This window comes from Hemitrygon akajei, chromosome 3 (assembly GCF_048418815.1).
Source record: "Hemitrygon akajei chromosome 3, sHemAka1.3, whole genome shotgun sequence".
Classification (NCBI taxonomy): Eukaryota; Metazoa; Chordata; class Chondrichthyes; order Myliobatiformes; family Dasyatidae; genus Hemitrygon; species Hemitrygon akajei.
In genome coordinates, this window is record NC_133126.1 from 121,741,440 (window position 1) to 121,767,583 (window position 26,144).

Sequence of the window (26,144 nt, forward strand, 5' to 3'; positions counted from 1 at the left end):
TCTAGTTTTATCCATGCTGTTGCAGTACTTTATTCAATCTTCTTTTCGAAGTGTTCAATAACCACCAATTCTACGACTTTTATTTTATGTAACACCCATAGATATGCTGTTAATTATGCTTGTTAATTAACAGTTAATAAAACAGAAATGGAAATTGTGTTTTGTCCAAGGTCGGAAGGTGCTACAGCACTGCCAAAGGCTTCTAGCGAGTGTGGGAGCTGCTTGTCATTCTGAAAATGTCAGTAGGTAAGAAGATGCTTTTCATAGATTCTGGAATGGATGGAAGAGTAATTTTACATATCTACAATTTCTGCATTGCCAATGCTTGTGACTTCTGGGGAAATTTTGCTTATTCTCTAATCCTCTGAAGTCAGTAGGAAGAATGCTGTATGGTCTGATGAAGCCAAAATTGAGCTTTTTGGCCATCAGACTAAACACAATGTTTGGCATAAGCCAAATACTGCACATCATCAAAAACACATAATCCCTATCATGAAAGATGTTGGTGGCTGTATTGTGCATGGGGATGCTTCACTGCAGCAGGCCCTGGAAGGTTTGCGAAGGTAGAGGGTAAAGTTAATGCAGCAAAATTCAGGAAAATCCTGGAGGAAAACCTGATGCAGCCTGGAAGAGAACAGCAACTTGGGAGAAGATTTGTTTTCCAGTAAGACAATGACCACAAGCATAAAGCCAAAGTCACACAGGAATGGCTTAAAAACAGCAGAGTTAATGTCCTGAAGTGGTCAAGTCGGATTCCAGGTCTCAATCCAATGGAGAATTTGTGGCTGGACTTGAAAAAGATCTCTATGCAATCTGACAGAGCTTGAGCAGTTTTGAAAAGAAGAATGGGGAAAAATTGCAGTGTCCAGATTTACAAAGCTGCTAGAGACAAATTTTTCCACTTTGACACGAAAGAGTCTTTTTCTGTTAATCACTATCAAAAAAGCCAAATTAAATCCATTGTGATTCAATGTTGTAAAACAATAAAACATGAATACTTCTGGGGGGGTGAATACTTTTATAGGTACTCTACATTTAGCAATCTGTATCCTGCTCTAAATATAATGGTTTGCACATCCACGTTGCTCTGAAATAACCATAAAACATTCAATGGTATAGCTTATCTAAAGTGCTATAACTTCCAAGAATGTGCCTCAGTATTGGTTTGCCCCTGGCTCTGAGTAAGATGCATGGCACACCATAGACATGTTCACAATTGAAGCCTACACCAGCAAAAGGGATATATTGCTGTTTTTTCAGATGGGATATAAGGTTTAGTTCCATTTTCCTTCCCACCATCTGATAGGAAATTTGGACATTTGTCAAATATATATAATGGACTTCAAAAAAAAAACACTGGAGGTAACAACAATATCTTCCTCTGAAGGAAAAGAAAAACACTCATAAAAATAGTAGATATTGTGTCAGTTGAACTCCTTTGGAACATCGGTTGTCACCTGGCCTCAGTAAGGTAGAGGTAAGTCGGCCAGGCTACTACAGCACCCCACTTTATCTGCAGGTTTGATGGTGAGGTTAGAATTGGTGCAGAGAGAGTGAAGGGCAGTGTATTCAGAAGGAGTGAGAGTAATATTGGACAGAGGAGTGTTAAAGTCGAGAGTGTTGATGTCTCATCAGCAGTTAGCAATAAAGAGTTCCTGAGCAGGTAGAAAACCAGTGTCCAGGAAGAAGAGGAGGGTTGAAGACAGGAGAAGGGGGTGAACAGTGCGGGCTGGAAACTTCTGAAGAAGGATCTCGGCTGAAATGTTAACTGTTTACTCTTTTTCATAGATGCTGTTTGGCATCTCTCATCGTTTTGTGTGTATTGCTTTGGATCTTCAGCATTTGCAGATTTTCTGGTGTTTCTGGTTCCATTAAAATGCAGAATCAGGTTTATTATCAGTGGCATGTGTCGTGAAATTTGTTAACTTAGCAGCATCAGTTCAATGCAATACATAATATAGAAAAAGAAAAAATAATAAAATATAGTCATAATAAATAATTAAGTAAATCAATTACAATATACGTATATTGAATAGATTAGAATCTGCAAAAAACAGAAATAATATATATTTAAAAAGTGAGGTAATGTTCACGGGTTCAGTGTCCATTTGGGAATCAGATGGCAGACGGGAAGAAGCTGTTCCTGAATCGCTGAGTGGGTGCCTTCAAGCTTCTGTACCTCCTACCTGATGTTAACAGTGAGAAAAGGCATGCCCTGGGTGCTGGAGGTCCTTAATAATGGATGCTGCCTTTCTGAGACACCGCTCCTTGAAGATGTCCTGGGTACTCTGTAGGCTAGTATCCAAGATGGAGTAGACTAAATTTACAACCCTCTGCAGCTTCTTCAACTCCCGTGCAGTAGCTCTTCCCCCACCCCCCCATACCAGACAGTGATGCAGCCTGTCAGAATGCTCTCCATGGTACATCTATAGAAGTCTTTGAGTGTGTTTTTTGACATACCAAATCTCTTCAAACTCCTAATGAAGTATAGTCGCTGTCTTGCCTTCTTTATAACTACATTGATATGTTGGGACCAGGTTAGGTCCTCAGAGATCTTGACACCCAGGAACCTGAAACTGCTCACTCTCTCCACTTCTGAACCCTCTATGAGGATTGGTATGTGTTCTTTTGTCTTACCCTTCTGAAATCCAAAATCAGCTCTTTCGTCTTACCGACGTTGAGTGCCAGGTTGTTGCTGCGACATCACTCCACTAGTTGGCATATCTCACTCCTGTTTGCCCTCTCGTCTCCTCCTGAGATTCTACCAACAATGGTTGTATCATCAGCATATTTATAGATAGTATTTGTGCTATGCCTAGCCATGCAGTCACAGGTATAGAGAGAGTAGAGCAGTGGACAGTGCATTGCTTTTAGAAAGCAAATAGTGTATGCTCAGTATTGAAGTTGTGAATGTATAACGTTTTGCTTAATTTTGAATTAAAGTGTGTAGACTAGCAGGCTATCGTTATAAACCACTAACGAATCAAAGGTTTCAAGACTGTCATGGACAATCTTCAACCCTTTTAATCTTAATCCCAGTTAGTAACTTTTTACACAAAGTCACTGTGATAATTGATAATAGTATTCTTGGCTGCTTAACCGTCAAAATTTTCAACAGGTTCCATTTGGAATCAGAAAATATGCATACAAACTTTCCTTTTGGTATTTTGGAAGTGATGCTGAGTCCATGATATATGGGTGAGGGATTGTTGTGCTTATGGCTCTCAGCCTATCACTACTCCTGTAATAAATTGTCTTGTTCTTTCAGGCCCTCGCACATACTACTGAACAGTGGCATTCCATGTGACGTGGCAGAGAACGCCATTCGATTAAGTGTCGGTCGAGCAACTTCAAAAGCAGATGTAGGTGCCATTATAGAAGACCTGCAACAAGCAGTTAAAGAAATTGAATCGTGTGCTGCTCAGACCAGACAGTAGCACTTGGAAAGGAACTGGTTACTGCCATGGGAAAGTAAAAATACACAATGGAATCATAGAGCTTTACCTTTCAAAAGGGAAAGACCTAAACATTCCAACAAGTTACACCAGTTCTTTTGTAGTGAGACTAAAATTGGTCAAATATTGCAAAAGATTTTGAGGAATTTTTAATTGATTAAGACTACAGCTCATCCCGGTTACTACTAAAGAGTGGCATATGGATCTATGTTTGGTCATTTTCATCAATATACACTTGGATTAATGATGTCATAGAAGAGGCATTGTGTTTATTGTGATTAAACCCAATTTTAGCAAAATTAGTAAAACAGTTCTTGGTGGCAAGTGGATAATACATCAAGGAATTTTTAAGTGTCAATTTTTAAAATGTTTCCCTGGCTAGTGACAGATTTTATGTTTAAATTTATAATTTCCTGAGTAGAAATGTAAATAATATCTTTTAAAAATATTAGCACAATTTTGAATTGTGTCCCAGTAACTAACTGGGTTTAAAGATGAAACACACAAAAAGGTGTTTCCAAGCTGCACAGCAGAAGGATACTGGTGCACTGTGCATAAGGGAGCAGGTGCATTCAGTTCCTGCACAAGTACTTCCTGATGTCTCAGCCACCTAACAATGAGCAATGGAGACTAGGGCCAGGGTAATACATTGGAAGTAACGCAGACTTGTACCAGAAAATAAAAAGCAGATGTATACTTGATGCCAAAAAAATGATATGTAGGAATAAGATGGTAATATGTGCTACATATATCATAAAGATTTTTTAAATTGAGTGATTTTAACAGTTATTTTTAAAGTTAATAAAATGTCTTTTTAATAAAAAGTTAATGAAAAGTTTTTAAATGTCTTCTCTAAAGGAGTTACGTTTTTGTAGAAATAACCTCAGGGTATCTTAAGCAACACACACAAAATGCTGGAGGAACTCATCAAGCCAGGCAGCATCTATGGAAATAGTACAGTCGCCATTTTGGGCAGAAACCTTTCAGCAGGCCTACCGAGCCCTACACCACCCAAAGAGGTCTATGCATTCCAGGTATACAGATTTGTCTGACTGTTTTTAACTATCAGTGATGAACAGCAAGTATTAGGAGAGTAAATCCTAATTCTTTCATCTTGCCTCTTGCTTGTGGCTGCAACGTGGTTCATGGAAACCAGTGTTGGCTGATTTCTAGTGAAGACTGGACATGATCACGGAGGACAACACTCAGATGGTCTGGGCCCAGAAAGCCCATTCTTGGACTACAGCCTCTAAAGCCACAGTAGGTAACAAGGATGCTGATGGCATCTTGCACTGTTTTTGACAAGATACTAGATCTACACTCCATGTATGAGCAGATTACCCCAGGCTAGTGCCTCAATGGATTGTCCTTGTAGTGGTTTTTTGGGGTGGCATGACACAAAACCTTTTTAACCACACATATCCAGATCCCTTCAAACTCACACTGTCATGGAAAGCGGAGGTTGCATAGCAGGTGACAATCCATCCACTTCAGGTGATAGTTTATCCACCTTGTTATTGGATGGTTTCTCTTGCAGTGGAAGATGTGACACTGGCCATCAAATTCTGTATGTTAGTTGGGTCCACACTCATTGAAATGAAGATCACCACCTCTGTTTAATTGCAGCCATTTTTTTTATGAGTATGGCACTGTTAATTCCAGCAATCATCCCGTACCATTTAGTTCAATGTTATGGAATTCTTTCTCTAACCTTTTTATACTGTCTATCTCCCTTCTTTCTTTCCAGTCCAGATGGAGGATCTTGAACTGAAACATTTTTCATTGCCCTCCTTGTATACTGTCTGGCCTACTGAGTTCCTACTACTCTTTTGGATGTTGCCCTTGCTGTAACCTTTCTGCCAGAAATAAAAACCATAAGACACAGGAGTAGAACTCTGACTGAGTTCATTTTAGTGAAGTGCAGACAATGTTATATACATTGGGAGTTCACTATACAGTAATTGTGTTGGTAGCTGTATACAGTTGCAAGAAAAATCTTCGTGAACCCTTTGCTATTTCCTAGTTTTCTGCATTAATTACTCATAAAATGTGGTCTGATCTCTAAGACAAACAGTCTGCTTAAACTAACAGCGCACAATTAACTTTATTGAGCACATTGTTTAATCGTTCACAGTCCAGACTGGAAAAAAGTATGTGACCCCTTGTATTTAATAACTGGTAGAACCTCCTTTAGCAGCAATAACCTGCACCAAACATTAGCTGCTGACCAGACGGGGAATTTTAGACCATTCCTCCATACAAAACTATTTCAGTTTATCAATATTTCTGGGATACCTTGCATGAATAGCCCTCTTGAGGTCATGCCACAACATCTCAAATGGATTAAAGTCTTGTCTCTGACTTGGCGATTCCTAAACACATTTTCTTCTACCGCTACCTTGACATTCTCCTGTAAAACGTCTTGATAGAATTTTGAATTAATTGTTCCCTCAATGAGCCGTCCAGGCCCTGAGGCAACAAAGCAGCCTCAACTATGATGGTCCTTCCACCATGCATCACAATTGGGATGAGGTTTTGGTGTTGGTGTGCAGTGTCCTTTTTCGTCCAATCATAGCGGTATGCATTTCTGCCAAAAAGTTCAACTTTTGTCTCCTCTGTCCACAGAACATTGTCCCAGAAATGTTGTGGAACATCCAGGTGTTCTTTTGCAAACTTGAGACATGCAGCAAAATTTTTTTTGGAGAGGTAGTGGTTCCCTCCATGATGTCCTTCCATGAACACCATTCTTGTTCAGTGTTTTTTTTATATAGTAGACACATGAACAGATGTGTGGCGCATGGCCAAGTGGTTAGGGTGTTCAACTAGCAACCTGAAAGTCATGAGTTCGAGCCCAGCCAAGGCAGCGTGTGTAAGGACATTGAGCAAGGCACTTAACCACATAATGCTCCAGTCTACCCAGCTGAAAAATAGGTACCGGCAAAAAAATTGCTGGGAGTCAACCTCGCGATAGACTGGCGTCCTATCTGGGGGAGAGTCTCGTACTCTCAGTCGCTTCACGCCACAGAAACCGGCATAAGCACCCGCCACAAAGGCTCAGGACAGGACTTTTTTTTGACATGAACAAATACTTTAGCAAGATCTAGAGATTTCTGCAGGTCTTTCACTGTGAGCTCCTTCAGCATTCATTGATTGGAACACCTGACTCCAAATAGCTTTTGTAGAAGGCATTACTGCAGAAGTTCACATACTTTTTTGATTGTGATTAAAGCTCTAGTGCTTTCCCACCAAAAATGATGAATAAACTCGTCTCGACCTTCCAGCCAGGTACAGGTATCAATTGCAGGGGCATGCAAAAGTTTGGGCATACCTGGTCAAAATTCCTGTTACTGTGAATAGTTAAGTGAGTAGAAAATGAACTGATCTCTAAAGCTCATAAAGTTAAAGATGAAACAGTCTTTTCAACATTTTAAGCAAGATTAGTTTATTATATTTGTTTTGTACAATTTTAGAGTGAAACAAAGGAAAGGAGCACTATGCAAAAGTTGGGCACCCCAAGAGATTTGAGCTCTCAGATAACTTTTACCAAGGTCTCAGACTTTAATTAGCTTGTTAGGGCTATGGCTTGTTCACAGTCATCGTTAGGAAAGGCCAGGTGATGCAAATTTTAATGCTTTATAAATACCCTGACTCCTCAAACCTTGTCCCAACAATCAGCAGCCATGGGCTCCTCTAAGCAGCTGCCTAGCACTCTGAAAATTAAAATAAAGGAGAAGACTATAAGAAGATAGCAAAGCATTTTCAGGTGGCCGTTTCCCCAGTTCGTAATGTAATTAAGAAATGGCAGTTAAGGAATGGTGGAGGTCAAGTTGAGGTCTGGAAGACCAAGAAAATTTTGCAAGAGAACTGCTCGTAGGATTGCTAGAAAGGCAAATCAAAACCCCCATTTGACTGCAAAAGACCTTCAGGAAGATTTAGCAGACTCTGGAGTGGTGGTGCACTGTTCTACTGTGCAGCGACACCTGCACAAATATGACCTTCATGAAAGAGTCATCAGAAGAAAACCGCACCCTCACCACAAAATTCAGCATCAGAAGTTTGCAAAGGAACATCTAAACGATCCTGATGCATTTTCGAAATAGTGGACTGTGGACTGATGAAGTTAAAATAGGACTTTTTGGCAGCAATAAGCAAAGGTATGTTTGGAGAAAAAAGGGTGCAGAATTTCATGAAAAGAATACCTCTCCAACTGTTAAAGATGGGGGGTGGAACGATCATGCTTTGGGCATGTGTTGCAGCCAGTGGCAGGGGGAGCATTTCACTGGTAGAGGGAAGAATGAATTCAATTAAATACCAGCAAATTCTGGAAGCAAACATCATACCGTCTGTAAAAAAGCTGAAGATGAAAAGAGGATGGCTTCTACAACAGGATAATGATCCTAAACACACCTCAAAATCCACAATGGACTACCTCAAGAGGTGCAAGCTGAAGGTTTTGCCATGGCCCTAACAGTCCCCTGACCTAAACATCATTGAAAATCTGTGGATTGACCTCAAAAGAGCAGTGCATGCAAGGCGGCCCAAGAATCTCATGGAATGTCAAGGGAGAATGGGCAAAAATCCCCCAAACAAGAATGGAATGACGCTTAGCTGGCTACAGAAAGCATTTACAAGCTGTGATACTTGTCAAAGGGGGTGTTACTAAGTACTGACCATGCAGCGTGCCCAAACTTCTACTTCGGGCCATAGAACCATAACCATAAAATATTACAGTGCAGAAACAGGCCTTTTGGCCCTTCTTGGCTGTGCCAAACCATTTTTCTGCCCAGTCCCACTGACCTGCACCTGGACCATATCCCTCCATACACCTCACATCCAAGTACCTGTCCAAGTTTTTCTTAAATGTTGAAAGTGAGCCCGCATTTACCACTTAATCTGGCAGCTCATTCCACACTCCCACCACTCTCTTTGTGAAGAAGCCCCCCCTCCATGTTCCCTTCAAACTTTTCCCCCTTCACCCTTAACCCATGTTCTCTGGGTTTTTTCTCCCCTAGCCTCAGTGGAAAAAGCCTGCTTGCATTCACTCTGTCTATACCCATCATAATTTTATATACCTCTATCAAATCTCCCCTCATTCTTCTACGCTCCAGGGAATAAAGTCCTAACCTATTCAACCTTTCTCTGTAACTCAGTTTCTCAAGTCCCAGCAACATCCTTGTAAACCTTCCCTGCACTCTTTCAACCATATTAATATCCTTCCTGTAATTTGGTGACCAAAACTGCGCACAATACTCCAAATTCGGCCTCACCAATGCCTTATACAACTTCACCATAACATTCCAACTCTTATACTCAATACTTTGATTTATAAATGCCAATGTACCAAAAACTCTCTTTTCTACCCTATCTATCTATGACGCCACTTTTAGGGAATTTTGTATCTGTATTGCCAGATCCCTCTGTTCTACTACACTCCTCAGTGCCCTACCATTTACTTTGTATGTTCTACCTTGGTTTTTCCTTCCAAAGTGCAATACCTCACACTTGTCTGTATTAAACTTCATCTGCCATTTTTCAACCCATTTTTCCAGCTGGTCCAAATCCCTCTGCAAGCTTTGAAAACCTTCCTCACTGACAACTACACCTCTAATCTTTGTATCATCAGTAAATTTGCTGATCCAATTTACCACATTATCATCCAGATCATTGATATAGATGAGAAATAGCAATGGACCCAGCACTGATCCCTGTGGCACACCACTAGTCACAGGCCTCCACTCAGAGAAGCAATCCTCCACTACAACTCTCTGACTTCTCCCTTTGAGCCAATGTCTAATCCAATTTACTACCTCACCACGTATACCTAGTGGCTGAATCGTCCTAACTAACCACTCATGCAGGACCTTGTCAAAGGCCTTACTGAAGTCCATGTAGACAACATCCTCTACCTTCCCTTCATCCACTTTCCTTGTAACCTCCTCGAAAAACTCTAATAGATTTATTAAACATGACCTACCATGCATAAAGCCGTGTTGACTCTCCCTAATAAGTCCCTATCTATCCAAATACTTGTAGATCCTATCTCTTAGTACTCCTTCCAATAATTTCCTATAATTTCTATAATTATAATTATATAATCCTGCCTATAATTTCCTGGATTACTTTTAGAGCCTTTTTTAAACAACGGAATAACATGAGCTATCCTCCAGTCCTCCGGCACCTCACCTGTAGACACCAACGTTTTAAATATATCTGCCAGGGCCCCTGCAATTTCAACACTTGTCTCCTTCAAGGTCTGATGGAATACCCTGTCAGGTCCTGGGGACTATCTACTCTGATTTGCCTCAAGATAGCAAGCACCTCCTCCTCTTCAATCTGCATGGGTTCCATGACCTCTCTACTTGTTTGCTTTATTTCCATTGACTCCATGCCAGTTTCCTCAGTAAATACAGATGCAAAAAAAAACATTTAAGATCTCCCCCATTTCTTTTGGTTCCATACTTAGCCGACCACTCTGATCTTCAAGAGGACCAATTTTATCCCTTACTATCCTTTTGCTCTTAATATACCTGTAGAAGCTCTTTGGATTATCCTTCAACTTGACTGCCAAAGGTACCGTATGTCTTCTTTTAGCCCTCCTGATTTCTTTCTTATGTTTTTTTTTGCACTTTTTATATTCCTCAAGTACCTTATTTGCTCCTTGTTTCCTATTCATGTCAGATATCTCTCGCTTCTTTATCAGAGTTTCAATATCCCTAGAGAACCCACCAGAAACTGGTGGGGAAACAGTCATCGCTGGCTCTCAATGCCTTACTCTGTATCTCAATCCTAGATTTCTTAGTAGAAAGGCCACAGTCAGTCCGTGTGGGCAGCAACGTCTCTAGTTTCATTACGCTGAGCATCAGTGCTCCCCATGGCCTTGTGTTCAGCCGCTGCTGTTCACACTGCTGACACAGGACTGTGTTGCACAATTCAGCTTAAACCCTTTCATCAGGTTTGTGGATGACACAACAGTGGTTGGCGTCACCAGTAATGATGTCGAGTCGGAGTACAGAGAGGAAGTGGAGCAGCTGCTGGACTGATGTGAGAACAACAACCCAAGTCTAAATGTGGAAAAGACCAAGGAAACGATTGTGGACCTTAGGAAGGTGCAGATGAACCAACCCCCTCTGTGCATACTTGACTCCTCCGTAGAGGGAGTTAAGTGCACCAATTTCCTAGGAGTTCACATCATGGATGACTTCACCTGGTCCCTCAATATCACCTCCCTGAATAAGAAGGTACAGCAGTGCCTCCACTTCCTGAGGAGATTGAGGCAAGTGAGTACCCCCCCCCCCCCATCTTAACTGAATTTTGCAGGAGCACCATTGACAGCATCCTGACAAACTTAATCTCCATCTGACATGGGAACAGCAGAGCATTGGACCAGCAGTCCCTACAAAGGACAATGAGAGTAGCCGAGAGGATCATAGGGCTCCCCCTACCATCTATTGGGATATTTATCGGGAGTACTGCGCATGCAGGGCCTTTGGTATTATCAAAGATCCCACCCATCCATCCAGCATCCTCTCTGAGTTTCTACCATCAGGCAGGAGACTCCAGTGCATAGAGACATAAATAGTTAGGATGGGATGTGGAAGCATTGGAAAGGGTACAGAGGAGATTTACCAGGATGCTGCCTGGTTTAGAGAGTATGCATTATGATCAGAGATTAAGGGAGCTAGGGCTTTACTCTTTGGAGAGGAGGAGGATGAGAGCAGACATGATAGAGGTATACAAGATATTAAGAGGTATATGGAGGAATTTAAGGGGGGGTTATATGGGGGGCAGTGTTTAAAGGTCAGCACAACATTGAGGGCTGAACGGCCTGTACTGTGCTGTACTATCTATGTTCTAAAACAGTCTCTTCTCTCAAGTTTCTCATCTCCCTGCTGCATCACATTCAAAGTGTCTCCGCATAATTTGTACTGTACCCTGTACTTTGTTTATCTATGTATAGATTTAAATTTCACTTTCTTTTGTTATTGTGCGTTAAGTGTACCACTGTCCTTTACACCTTATTACAGAGAAATGTTTCATTTGGTGGTGTACATGTATACATTTAAATGACAATAAGCTTAACTTGACTTATGCCCATTGGTCTGTTAAGTCTGTTCTGCCATCAACCATAAATCATGGTTGATTTATTATTCCTCTCAACCCCATTCTGCCTTCTCCCTATAACCTTTGGCGTCCTGGCTTACCTAGAACCTATCATACCCAGTGACTTGGCCTCCATACTCCAAGATTCACCATTCTCTGGCTAAATAAACTCCTCCTCATCTCTGTTCCAAAGGGATGTCCTTCTATCCTAAGGCTTTGCTTTCTGGCCCTAGACTCCCTTACTATAGGAATCATCCACTCTATCTAGGCTCTTTGGTTTTTAATAAGTTTCAATGAGATTCCTCCTCCCCGCCCCTCCCCCATCCTCCTAAACCAGAAAATACAGGCTCAGAGTCATCAAACACTCCTAATATATTAGCCTTTTCACTTCCAGGATCATTCTCATGATCCTCCTCTGGAGCCCCCTCAAAGGGAACACAGCATTTCTTCAATAACTGCTCACAGTGCTCCGTGTGGTCTGACCAATGCCTTAAAAAGCCTCAACATTACACCTTTGTTTTTATATTTCACTCCTCTTGAAATGAATTTGGATAAAGCCCACCCTTTTGACTAAAGTTCTCTTGGTTTATCGTTTATCATTTGGCTCAGCACCTATGTTCTTTCCCCAGACTCTGGGAAGCTGACTGAGGCTGTAACTCAGCAATGTTGATGAAAATGTTTGACAACATTTAGAGGCTGGCAATCAGCCCTTGTGCCCGAGACGAAAGAGGTATATGTATAATACAGCATTGTAACTAGCTTCTTGCAGTTTGCTCATTGGTATCACTTTATGATTTTTTTTTTAGCTTAGAGATGTACTTTCAACTTGGATTTAGTAGCTGGCAGGCTGTGAAAGCTGAGAGATGTGAGAGAAAGATGAGAGTAGTGATAAATGTGTGACAGTATGAAATTTTTCACATATGGATTGTTGTTGAGCTCGCTACCCAGTGGCCACTTTATTAGGTACACCTTTCTAGTTCTGGGTAGGACCCCTCTTTGCCCCCAGAACTGCCTAAATTCTTTGTGAATGTGCTGAAAACATTTGTTAGAGATCCTGGTCCATGGTGACATGATAGCAACACATAGTTACTGCAGATTTGTCAGCTGTACATTCATGCTGCAAATCTCTTGTTCCACCATGTCTCAACAGTGCTCTGTTGGAATGTCAAGGCCACTGGGGTTTAATTAATTGTCATGTTCATGGAATCAGCTGAGAGGAGGTGTGCTTTGTAACATTGCTCATTATCCCGCTGGAAACAGCCATTATAAGATGGGTAGATTTTGGCCATAAAAGAATGCTCATGGTCAGCAACAATACTCAGGTGCGCTGTGGCATTTAAACAATGCTCAATTGGTATCAAGAGGCCTAATGTGCCAAGAAAACATTCCCCACACCATTACACCAGCAGCAGCAGCTTGAACCATTGATGCAAGGATGGATGGATCCGTGGATTCATGGTGTTTACGCCAAATTCTGACCTTATGGTGCACGTTGCAGCTGAAATCAAGATTCATCAGACCAGGTAATGCTTCTCCAATCTTTAGCTGTCCAGTTTTATTGAGACTACACCCCCTGTAGCTTCAGTTTCCTGTTCTTGTCTGACAGGAGTGGGATCCGGCGTATTCTTCTGGTGCCGTAGCCCATCCACTTCAGGGTTCAATGTGTAGTGCATTCAGAAATGCTCTTCTGCACACCACTGTTCTAAAGCGTGGTTACTTGAGTTACTGTTGCCTTCCAATCTGGCTATTCCCCTCTAACTCTTCTCATTAATAAGGTGCTTTTGCCCACAGAATTACCACTCACTGGATGTTTTTTTTGTAAACTCTAGAGACTTGTGTGTGAAAATCCCAGGCGATCAGCAGTTTCTACTCAAACCACCCTGCCAGACACCATCAATCATTCCATAGTCAAACCCACTTAGATCATATTTCTTCCCTACTCTGATGTTTGGTCTGAAAACAAACTGACTCTCTTGACCATATTTGCACGCTTTTATGCCTTGAATTACCACAGGATTGGCTGATTAGATTTTGCATTAACAAGCAGGTATACGGCCACTGCATGTATTTCATGAAGCACTGTACGAATCTGATGGGAGATTTAATAATCCATTCACTCAGCTTTTATACATAATGCAAAAATGTTAAAGAGTTCAGATGAATCTACAGAGCTTAATGGTAGGACTGACAGTGCAAGTTTTCATCATTTACTCTAAAACAATTCAGATATTTTTCACAGCTGAGTCAGGAAACGTTCATTCATGTTCTTTTATAGTAGAAGCATGTATTTTAGAAAAGGGAATGTTGTGATACAATTGTGGTGAAAACATGTACACTTTATTGTGATGTTTGTATAAAATGATGAGAGGCATTGATCATGTGGATAGTCAGAGGCTTTTTCCCAGAGCTGAAAAGCCTAGCACAAGAAGGCACAGTTTCAAGGTGTTTGAAAGTAGGTGCAGAGGAGATGTTAGGGGTAAGTTTTTTTTCTCAGAGAGTGGTGAGTGCGTGGAATGGGCTGCTGGTGACGGTGGTGGAGGCGGATGCGGTAGGGTCTTTTAAGACAGTGGTCCCCAACGACCGGGCCGCAAAGCATGTGCTACTGGGCCGCGAGGAAACGATATGAGTCAGCTACACCTTTCCTCATTCCCTGTCACGCCCACTGTTGAACTTGAACCCATGTGAGGTCATCAGTTGTCCAAACGCAGTGATACCCTAGCAGCAAGAATCACTGGTTGACCTCAGGTAACCAGTCGCCTCGCGCAGTTGGCGGGAAGTGCTGTTGCTACTGGCCTGGAACATGGACAGATGGGCACCACCTCTAAACCTGTTTCACACACCGAATGTTTGTGGGGAACCTGGTGCTAAAATATTCACAGACGACCTAATTCAGGCTCAGGGTTTCGCAAGTAGCAGAACAGCTATCTCGCTGTGGTCTACTGAAAGTCATCCTTGAGCCAAACTTCTTTTGGCCTATAGATCCTACCTACCTACAAGGGGGGCAGGCGCACACCCTGTCACACTCCTCGCTCGGTCAGTCGCTCTCTCTGGACTGCGACTGCCGCAACCCCGGTACGGGGCCCTCCGGCCCTTACCTCGTCCTCTCACCCCACCCACGACCAGCCGTACGCGGACAAGGTGTCTGGCGGCAGGCGGGTGGGAGGCTGTCTAATGAGGCAATGAAGCCCTCAAAACTTCTTCGGTACCTTGAGTCCAAGCACCCTGCACTTAAAGACGAACCCGTTGAGTTTTTTGAGTGGAAAAAGTGTGAGCAAGCAGGACAGAAGCAAGTGCTAATAGCCACGTAAACTAAATTGCGGAATAGACTGGACGTAAGGAACCTCCTTCGAGTATCACTGTATTCCGGTCGTGTTTAACACCCCTCCCCCCACCCCCAATCGGCCAGTTCACAAGAATATTGTCAATATTAAACCAGTCCACAGTGTTAAAAAGGTTGGTGACCCCTGTTTTAAGAGACTCCTGGATGGCTACATGGAGCTCAGAAAAATAGAGAGCTATGGATAACCCTAGGTAATTTCTAAGGTAAGGACATGTTTGGTACAGCTTTGTGGGCCAAAGGGCCTGTATTGTGCTGTAGGTTTTCCATGTTTCTATGTTTGTATTATTTTGATGAGAACTGTTTTTCTACCCCAATTGCTTTTCCAGTTGTTAACCCATCATAGATTAAATATGGCTAACTAGTAAAAAAACAGAATTCTTGAAATAAAACCAGCATCTGTATAATTAGGCAAAATCTGTAATGAGAGAAAGACAGAAATGTTTAATTTAGTTAAGTAATTTAGTTTTCTTCTGATGTTTATTCTGATGAAAGGTCACCAACATGAAATATTTGCTATTTCTCTCTCCACTGATGCTGCTTGACCAAGGGGGTATTCATGGTGGGTTTTTATTTAAAATTTCCAGAACCACAACATTATTCTTTAGCATGAGGTGAAATTTAAACATGTGGCTGAAGTTAACCCAGAACCAAGTCAAACCTTCTTGATAGAACTCTGCAGATACAGAGCTGATTAGCCGTTGGTCCTATTTATGACAATATATACTGATATAACTGTAAAAAGAGATGTTGGATATGTATTCTATCATTCTACATAGGTAGTATTTAGACAATTTAATGTCAAGTTAAGAACTTTGAAACTATTTCCTTGGAGCATGGAATATCAGACTAGCTTAGAGAGCATGTTTTGGAGGATGGATAGGTAAATGATATATCTTTGGCTTCAATTGTTTAAATGTATGTTTACTACCGTAGATTCCGGACTACAGAGCGCACCTGATTAAAAGCCGCTGGCTCTAATTTTAGAAATAAAATCATTTTTTTAATTATACAGGCCGCATCGGATTTTAGGCCGCACCGAATTTCCGGCGGACCGGATTTTCGGCGCACTGGATTTCCGGCGGACCGGATTTTCGGCGCACTGGATTTCCGGCGGACCGGATTTTCGGCGCACCGGATTTTCGGCCGCTTGTAATATGAGATATTTACACAGAAAGATATTACACGTGTTGGGCTTCAAATTCTGCCCTGTGTTCGTTTTGGAAGAGAGACAACCAACACCGGATTACAGTGCAGCGTAGCTTTATTGCAGAACGCGTTTTGCCTTCCCCTTACATTCTGCTCTTATTTATACTCCTTTTTCCCCCAAACCAAACCCTCGCTACACATATTTGGTAAGGCTAAACTTTGTTATACCTACCGGTATTTGGTAACATCGGACACTTGTGTCCTTATTGGCCCGATACCATTCACACACGAGTTTTACTGTTTTTTTGTTTACTGAATCGCTAGCAGTTTCGGTGCAGCGGAATCCTCAGTTTCGCTCCCTCCCTCCCTTGTACTGCTGTCTAATATCACGTGAGCCATTCCTGACCTGAAGCGGCAGTCCCAAATTAAATCTCCACCGTCTCACCATCGATTCATGTATGCCAAGATTACGCGCAGCAGCTCGATTTCCTTGTTCAACCGCCAGATTGATTGCCTTTAACTTAAAAGCTGCATCATATGCTTTTCTTCGAGTGTTTTCCATGTTGATGAGGGTGAGTACAAATGGCTGATTTACAATAATTTGTGAAGTGCGCTTGATTTATCGTACAATTTCATTGGACCTCTGTGAACTACTCATCAATTTTATTGGTCTACTGTTACGAGGCAAAATGTTTTGGCGGCATGGGAAAAAACCTTCTATTAGCCGCACCTTATTATAAGCCGCTATGTTCAATGCTGTTCAAAGCATGGGAAAAAAGTAGCGGCTTATAATCCGACATCTACGGTAGTTAAATATACAAGCAAAACCACAAAACAGAAATTGAAATCAAGAGGCAGACAATAGCAGAATGATTTTTATTCAGTAAGTGTCTTTCACTTGTTCCATTCTTTTAAATGAGCATATTGGATTGCTGCAATTCTCAACAATGCCATGACTAAAGTGAGGTCTGTTACCTTCACAATAACTCCAGCTATCAGTGTGATCACTTTCCTTCACCTACTTCATTCACATAACCCAGGCACCACCTGGTCTGACTGGAAAGGTGGGGCTGTTGGAATAATTCCTTCCTTAATTTATATCACGCATAACAGCATTGGGTGTACCTTTGTACCCTTTTTCTCTGACACCCAGACCCATTAGGGGCTGAAGGCCATTATTCTGGGGAAAGGAAAACTGTGATTACATTCCTCATTATGTTTAGCTTTGCAAAGTTCAAAAGCAAATAAAGTTTAATGATGTCCATGAAGATACCAACCCTCCAAGTCCAGACAAATTCTTCTCCAAATTCAGAATAGATTTGATTCATTGATTTTCTTCATTAATTGTTTAGAACATCTTGGATTCCATGAAACAAGCTGTTAGCATTTAAAGATCTAAAGTCATTGATGGGCTTTGCTACAATTGGAGCCAAGTTTTGTTTTATCATTGCATGTACATCAGCAAATAGACTTTTCTTCAGTCGCCTGGTTAACAGGACTTGGAAATGTCCAGTGCTTCTGACCTTAGCTTTTCTTGCAATTCTGAAGGGCATCCTTCAGGGCTTGGAGCACAAGATCTGCATTAGCTTTTGTACTATTGACGCCCATTAATCCAATCCGTAAAACCTAAAAACCAGAAAAAGGATTTCTTCAGTTGTGGATAATTTAGAAACATTAGAGTAAATCTTAATTTCAAGCAGTGAATCAGGCTACATTAGGAAGAAGAACCTCCATTATGAAAGAGATCTCAGCCCATTTTCAGCCTGCTGCTGGTCTAACTGGAACTTCTTATACCTCGAATTTTGGAGAAATAAGCTTTCAAATACCGTAAGATATCTTTGTTTGTCTTTGACTTTAGTGTTTCAATTAAATGATATGAACCTTTATTAATTAAAGGTTCCCCTCCCACTACATGTGTAGATGAACAGTAGATACAATGAAAATGTTTTTGCTAAAAATACACTAATAAAATTACACAATTCACTTAAAAATATGCATGACTTTTCTGTATAATAGGTCACCTTCCTACACCATTTTTCACATACCATGCCAATAGTGGGCCCCAGTCCTCCAGTGATCTCGATCTGGTATTTCTTCATAATAAAGTCAGTGATATCTTTCCATTCGTAACCATCTGGGACTGCAATAGTTGTTACTGTAGGAAGTCTTAGAGCCTGAAGAATGAAAACAGTTTAGTGATTTTTCTTCCAAACTTTCTTAAACTTATCCTCTTGGGAATGCTAATTTCATGGGGTTTTATTAGTGATGCCTACCTTTGACAAGGACAAAATGTACTTTGTATGATTTTTTTTAAAGCGTCCAATCTCCTTTACAACTAGAAATTAAAACACTCTAGGTCGTTGGGTCAGTCACGTCTACTTTATTTAAAGTCAATTCAAAATTTGACCATCAAATATCTTGCACCTACTTGAAACTACATGAACCATAGAGAGGAGGATGATAAAAAAAATCCTCCACAGGACCAGCTGCGTTATTTCCCCAAAACATTTGCTTCACAGCCCATCTCCTTTGACTCACAACTTGCCAACAATGAAGCATCTATAAAAGTTATCATTTACAGTATACTTGATCCCTGCTGCATGATTCTACCATTAACTTATGAGGGGGTTGACAATTACAAATACAGCCCCTCCAATAATGGCAAATGTGAAATATTACACTGCAGCTGGTTGATTTCAAAGTGAAATGCTTACCTTGTCTTTGACAAAGAGTTTCAAACCAAGGTCCTGTATGCCTTTGTGTAAGTACTCAGCATTTTCTTGATGAAGTTTCCAGTGTTTTTCAAGGCCCTGCAGAAGGATTACCACCATTAATTCACAGAAAGTCAAAACTAAAAAAAGAGGTCAGCAGGAGACGCTTATGGAGTGAGCACTGTTTCAGATTCGCTCCATAACCTTTACTTTTTTTAACCTATGATCACCCTTATTTAACTTACTTTTACCTACACCAAAAGATTCTCGCTACTTTTTTGGACTTATCTTTAAGAGTTTATTGTGAATTTTGAAGAAATGAGTACAGAAATGGCTTTGAGATCTAAAGGGCGAGACCCTGGGGAAGATTCTAACGGGAACGGAAAGAACAAAAAGACTGATCCTAAGCGCACTGATTTGACTTATGAAATGTTATTGGAGCTTTTAAATGAAAAATGTGAAGAACAACGACAAATTTTCAAAGGCTTTTCAAGATTATATGGATAAGACGGATTCAGTAGTTAACCAGCAGCAAGCTCTAATCGCAACTTTGCAAGAGGATGCTCGGAAGCGAGACTTGATAATCGAAAAACTGGAGCAGAAATTATCTTCGACGATTAAACAGGTGGAAACACTTAAAGCCAAGAGTGTCGACTTTGAGAATCGGTCCAGAAGACAGAACTTACGCATACTTGGTCTCCCGGAAGGTATTTAACAAGGGGACCCCTCGAAGTATTTTGCTCAACTTTTAAAGGATGCGTTCCCTTCTGTATTCCCAGACAGTCCTCCGTTACTTGATCGCGCTCACAGAATTATGCGTCAATCAACAAGTGCTTCAGCTAAACCACCGGTTGTAATTGTCCGATTTCACTATGTCCATGTTAAAGAGCAACTTATTCGTGTGGCTCGGCGTTTAGGGATGGTCAAATTCCAAGAATTCGATTTTCGATTAGTGGAGGATTTTAGTCCAGAAGTAATGAAGGCAAGGCTTCTTTTTAAACCTCTGATGTCCGAATGTAATGAGAAAAATCTAAAACCTGCGCTCTTATACCCTGCGAAGCTCAGAATCTTGCCTCCCAATGCACCACGGCATGTTTTCCTTTCTACATCTGAAGCTGGAAGCTTTCTGAATGAGAACTACCGTACTGCTACGGATTCTCGTCTCTAATAAATGAGTGATTTTGATCGTTGCAAGATAGTTTTTGTTTCCAAAACCAGATTTTGTTTCTGGCTATTGGTGTAGGTTTACTCTATATTTTATACTCTAATTAAAGTTTTTTTCCGACGTACTAATCTTTTTATTTTACTTACTTCAACCACTGTAGTTTATCTTTGGTCATTATTATTAATCCTTCGAAGGCGAATTTTTTTTACTAAGATGGCGGTTTCTTTTCTAAAATATTTTTGGCTTTTTTTTTGATTTCGCCATTTTTTTTCTCTCATCTTACTATAATGCATTTCTTATCACAGTTTACATTTTTTTTTGGTTTGTTTGGGTTTTAACCCGATTTATAAGTTACTAGTGATTATATTCTTTTTGTTTTTTTTACTAGCAATTATATTAAGAAGTTTGGTTTTCGTATAGTGATCATTATTTTTTTAGAGTTTGGGTGGATCTTTTTTTCCTTTATATACGGAGTTGCCTTCTGCTGATATGGGGGTAGATTTAGTTTCATTTCTCTTTCTTCCCAGCCTTCTCCTGGCTGGGGAGGAACTCTCTCTTTTTGGGTGGGGGGTGGGGATTTTTTCTCTAAATCTAATGTGCTTTATATCAGTTTTTTTATGTTTTCTAATTTGGGCTGATTTTAAACTACTAAAATGTCCGCGATGTCGTCACTTCCGGGTCCGCCCCTTATTTTTGTTCCTCTTCCGGGTGCATGAGTTCATAATTTGGTTAACCCTTTATATACCAAAGAGTTGATTTCAGAAATATGGCTCAGACCATTAATTTTGTCTCTTGGAATACTAATGGCTTAAACCATCTGATTAAACGGAAAAAGATTTTCAAAGTTATTATTTTTGTACAAAAAACTCATGTGAGGAAAGAGGACAATCATTTTTTTTTAGGTTTTGGAGGAATCAACAGTACCATTCGAATTCGAATGCTAAAGTAAAGGGAGTTTCAATTTTTATTGACTCCTCTATTGCATTTGTCCAACACGATATTTTTTCGGATCTGAATGGTAGATTTTTGTTAATTACTGGGTTACTTTTTAACAAAAAGGTTGCTATGGTTAATGTTTATGCTCCAAATGTGGATTATCCTGATTTTTTTAAGTCCTTATTTACTTCTCTACCTAATCTAAATGAATATAGGTTAATAATGGGTGGTGACTTTAATTGTTGTTTAAATCCTTTGTTGGACAGATCTATATCTACTCAGACTTTACCTAATAAGTCGGCCACTTATATTAACTCTTTTTTGACTGATAATGGAATTTTTGATATTTGGAGATTTCGGCATTCTAAGGACAAAGAGTTTTCATTTTTCTCACATGTTTATCATTCTTACTCGAGAATTGATTATTTTTTTATTGACTCTTGTTTTATTCCATCGGTAATTGGTTGTAATTATGATATTATAGCCATCTCTGACCATGCTCCATTAAAACTGTCTATTAAATTTATGGATACAGCTTCTAGTGCTAGACAATGGCGATTTGATTCTACCTTACTGCAAGATCCGGATTTTATTAAATTTATGAAGGAACAGATCAATTTCTTCTTTTCAACTAATTCCACGGATGATAATTCTTGTGGAACACTTTGGAACACTTTTAAAGCATATATACGTGGACAGATTATCTCCTATTCCGTTGGTTTGAGAAAACGCATTAAGAAGGAAACTCTTTTATTGGTTGATAAAATTAAAGAGATTGACAAGAAATATTCGACTGCTCCTAGTAAGGAGCTTTACAAACAAAGGGTTGAACTTCAAATGGAACACAGTTTATTACCTTCATCTTCGATTGAAAATCAATTAATGAAAACCAGATCTGATTTTTATATACATAGTGATAAATCAGGTAAACTGTTAGCTAGTCAATTGAAGAATGCTTTGGTTAAATGCCAAATCATTAAGATTCGTCAGCAGAATGGGGATCTGACAGTTAACCATGATGAGATAAACAAATCTTTTCAAGATTTTTATACCTCCCTGTATCATTCTGAATTCCCTCATGATTATAATATCATGTATGATTTTCTTGGGAAATTGAATTTTCCAAAATTATCATCAGATGATCTTTCAATATTAGAAACTCCTATTACGGATGCAGAAATTAAAGGGGTTATTTCCTCTATGAATTCTGGGAAAGCACCAGGTCCAGATGGGTATACAGTAGAATTTTTAAAATGTTTTTCCGCTACTCTTTCTCCTTGGTTATGCAGGGTTTTTGAAGAAGCAATTAGATTGGGTAATCTGCCACAATCTTTTTATAGAGCTTCCATTTCTTTAATATTGAAGAAAGATAAAGACCCAACTGACTGTGCATCCTATAGACCAATATCCTTATTGAATGTAGATTCCAAGATCTTTTCCAAGTTACTGGCATCCAGGCTGGAGAAGGTATTACCTCAAATTATCTCGGAAGATCAAACTGGTTTTATTAAAAATCGCTATTCTTTTTTCAATGTTAGGAGATTATTGAATATTGTTTATACTCCTTCACATAGCACTTAGAAATGTGTCATTTCATTAGATGCGGAGAAAGTATTTGATAGAGTTGAATGGCCATACTTATTTACTGTGCTTGAGAAGTTTAATTTTAGTCCGACATTCATTTCCTGGATTAAACTTATATATCATACTCCAGTAGCCTCGGTGTTTACTAACAATCAAAGATCTCCCTTTTTTTGTTTATTTCGGGGTACTAGACAAGGCTGTCCTCTTAGTCCATTATTATTTGATATTGCTTTAGAACCCTTGGCAATTGCTATCAGAGAACCACAGAACATTTTTGGCATTACTTGTGGGACGGATATACATAAGCTATCATTATATGCAGATGATTTATTATTATTTATTTCTGATCCTGAGAAATCCATTCCTGCAGTTATATCATTGTTGGCTCAATTTAGTAATTTTTCCGGGTATAAATTAAATCTTAATAAGAGTGAATTGTTTCCTTTAAATAGACAGGTTCCAATTTATGGAAATTTACCTTTTAAATTAGTTAATGACTCTTTGATTTACTTAGGGATTAAGATCACAAAAAATTATAAAGACTTATTTAAGGTTAATTTTTTACCCCTACTCGATCAGATTAACTGTGTGTTTACTAAATGGTCACCATTATCTTTATCTCTGATAGGTCGGATTAATGCTATTAAGATGGTTATTTTACCCAAGTTTTTATATATATTTCAAGCGGTACCAATTTTTATTCCGAAATCTTTTTTTGCTAATGTTGATTCAAAAATTTCCTCATATAAAAATAAAAATCCTAGATTAGGTAAAAAATATTTACAGAAGGCAAGGAAGGAAGGTGGATTGGCATTGCCTAATTTTAGATTTTATTATTGGGCAGTCAATATCCGATATTTGATATGTTGGTTAAAGGATTGGGATTTATCTTTTAGCCCTCATTGGGAGAACCTGGAAATTAAATCTGTACAAGGATTTGCATTGGGTTCTATTTTAGGGACTTCTCTTCCCTTTGCTCTTTCTAAATTGCCAAAACGAATTGACAATCCGATAGTTAAACATACTTTACGTATATGGTTTCAATTTCGGAAATTTTTGGGTTTGACTCAGTTTGTTTTAAATATTCTTATTGTATCCAATTACTTTTTTTATCCTTCTATTATAGACCAAGCTTATTCAGCTTGGAAAACTAAAGGATTACTACGATTTTCCGATTTATTTTTGGATAATTGTTTTATGTCTTTTGAACAATTATCTAATAAATATAATTTGCCTAGATTTCATTTTTTTAGATAGTTACAGATTAGGAATTTCTTAAATATTGTACTTCCTACCTTTCCAAATCTTGTGTCTTCGGGTATTTTGGAGAATTTGTTTGAACTAAATCCTTCTCAGAAAGGGGTGATATCAAACTCTACAATATAATTATGAAGATACATTCAGAGCCCTTCTATAAGATTAAAAATGATTGGGAAAGAGAACTTAACCTTACTATCCCTATTGAGAATTGAGATAAAATTCTTCAATTAGTTAATTCATCATCTATATGTGCTAAACATTCATTAATACAGTTTAAAGTTGTGCATAGGGCTCATATGTCCAAGGATAAATTGGCTCATTTTTATTCCTATATAAATCCTATTTGTGACAGATGTCATTCTGAGATAGCGTCTTTAACTCATATGTTTTGGTCTTGTCCGCTTTTGAAAAAATATTGGAAAGACATTTTTGATATTATTTCCACGGTATTGAACATTGATTTACAACCTCATCCTATTACTGCAATTTTTGGTTTACCAATGATGGACTCAGTCCATTTATCCTCTTCTGCTTGTCGAATGATTGCATTTCTTACATTAATGGCTAGAAGATCTATTTTGTTGAATTGGAAAGAAATTAATCCTCCTACCGTATTTCATTGGTTTTCTCAAACTATGTTATGTCTAAATTTAGAAAAAATTAGAAGTGTTGTATTTGATACTTCTAATGGTATGGAGACCATTTATTCAAATTTTCATATGATGTAATGTGACCCTGTTCCAAGCCTATTTGTTTTTCCAGTTTTGATTTTACATATGTTGAGAGGATCGGAGTTGACGACACTGATGATTTTGTATTTTTGTTAGATATTATAAACAGCCCTTTTTTTTCTTTTTTTTCCCTTTTTTTCTTTTTTCATTTTTTCCTTATTAGTTATTAGATTGTTAGATTAGTTTTTCTAGCATAATTTTTTTTCTTTTTCTCTTTTCTTTTTTTTTAATATATATTATGATATACCTAGGTTTGTTTTGTTTATTTGTTACTTGTATCATCCATGATTTGAGAAGACTCATTTATATTGTAACTATTGCTTATGTATCCTTTCATGTTCAGTTGAAATTTGTATGTTTGTAATCCCATTATCTATGTATTAATCTTATTATGTTGATATTAATAATAATAATAATAAAAAGATTGAAAAAGAACAAAACTAAAATATGATGACCTCCCACTCCCAGTATTTCCTGTCAGAGTCAAGTGTGTACAGGCAGGTTGTGAGGGTAACAGACAGAAAAGAAAATGAATTGGAAGGAATGGCCAAGTGTCAGAACTCAGGGAAGAGAAGCAGGCTTGGAGCAAACTGCAGGACTCAAAGTAGAACTTAGTACAACACGGGAACAAGCTCTTCAGCCCACAATGCTGTGCTGAACTAATTAAACTAATAACTCCTAATTAACATCATCCCCTTCTGCTGGCACATGATCTATATCCCTCCATTCTCTGCATATTCATGTGCCTATCCCTCAGCAGTTTAAATACCTCTGTCTCCGCCACATTTCTGGCAGTGCATTTCAGCTACCCACCACACTATTTAAAAAAATAACCTGTGCTTCTCCTTTAAACAGGCTGACTCACCTTAAATGCAGACCCTTTAGTATTAGACATTTCTTCCTGGAAAAAGAATACTGGTTGTCTATCTATGCCTCTCAGAATTTTATGAACTTCTATCAAAAGTAGACAGCGACAGGTAGAATAACAGAGTACAGTCAGGTAGATATTAACCCAAAACAGGAATGATTGACCTAGCACAGAATGATCCTGGGAAAGAGACATGCACAGTACTATAAGTTTTTGACAAGCTTTGATAAATTTTGACACCTGTGGTTGTTTTTAATAATATACAGAAATATATCCACAGGCTCACATTATGAATATCTTTTACGTTGTTGTGTGAGCAACATGGGGAAAAAGAATCCATTGCAAATTTCATAAGCACAAAACCCACCTCTTCTGCAAGAATTGCAAGTGCCTCTCTCAATGCAAAAAGACAGGTGATGGGGGTTGTATGATGGTATCTGTGGAAATAAAATGCAGCACTACTATATTTTCAGTACAGTGAGATCATTAAGTGCCTCCTAATCATCTTCCCTTCTAGCAAGGCTCATAGAAGCAATTTCCATCATTGTTTTTAATCAAATATAAATTCTCTCTCTTTACCCAGTTATTCATTCTGGGAAAAGAGAGAGAATTTATACTTGATTTAAAAAATCATGGAAATTGGTTAATCTGTTTAATTCAGTTATTCATTCTACTTCCCATCTGGTCACTCTCCCCCCAGACACTCCATCCCTCTCTGCTAACCCCACCCCCAGACGCCCTATCCCTCTCCTTCCCAGACACTCTGCTCTACTCCTTCAGTGTGTGTCAAATCCTCTTCCCACTGGAATTCCATGATCAGGTATCCCCCATATCTTAAATATTAGCTA

The 26,144-nt window shown here is 39.2% G+C and overlaps 2 protein-coding genes across 5 annotated transcripts in view; one reads left to right on the plus strand and one right to left on the minus strand.

Moving 5' to 3' along the window:
* scly (selenocysteine lyase) overlaps positions 1 to 4,293 on the plus strand; it is a 39,069-nt gene extending 34,776 nt beyond the window's left edge. For all 4 annotated transcript variants that reach the window (XM_073040694.1, XM_073040696.1, XM_073040695.1 and 1 more), the window contains 2 exons: positions 171 to 246; positions 3,269 to 4,293. In XM_073040694.1, coding sequence (XP_072896795.1) covers positions 171 to 246; positions 3,269 to 3,437 — 245 coding nt within the window. In that variant the 3' untranslated portion in view covers positions 3,438 to 4,293. The remainder of the gene's footprint in view (positions 1 to 170; positions 247 to 3,268) is intronic.
* Positions 4,294 to 16,903: 12,610 nt separating this feature from the next.
* The window catches only part of agxta (alanine--glyoxylate and serine--pyruvate aminotransferase a), a 37,557-nt gene continuing 28,316 nt past the window's right edge, over positions 16,904 to 26,144 (minus strand). The window contains exons 8-11 of the mRNA XM_073040698.1: positions 25,664 to 25,733; positions 18,756 to 18,851; positions 18,087 to 18,215; positions 16,904 to 17,667 (exon numbers count right to left, since the gene is read on the minus strand). Coding sequence (XP_072896799.1) covers positions 17,566 to 17,667; positions 18,087 to 18,215; positions 18,756 to 18,851; positions 25,664 to 25,733 — 397 coding nt within the window. The 3' untranslated portion in view covers positions 16,904 to 17,565. The remainder of the gene's footprint in view (positions 17,668 to 18,086; positions 18,216 to 18,755; positions 18,852 to 25,663; positions 25,734 to 26,144) is intronic.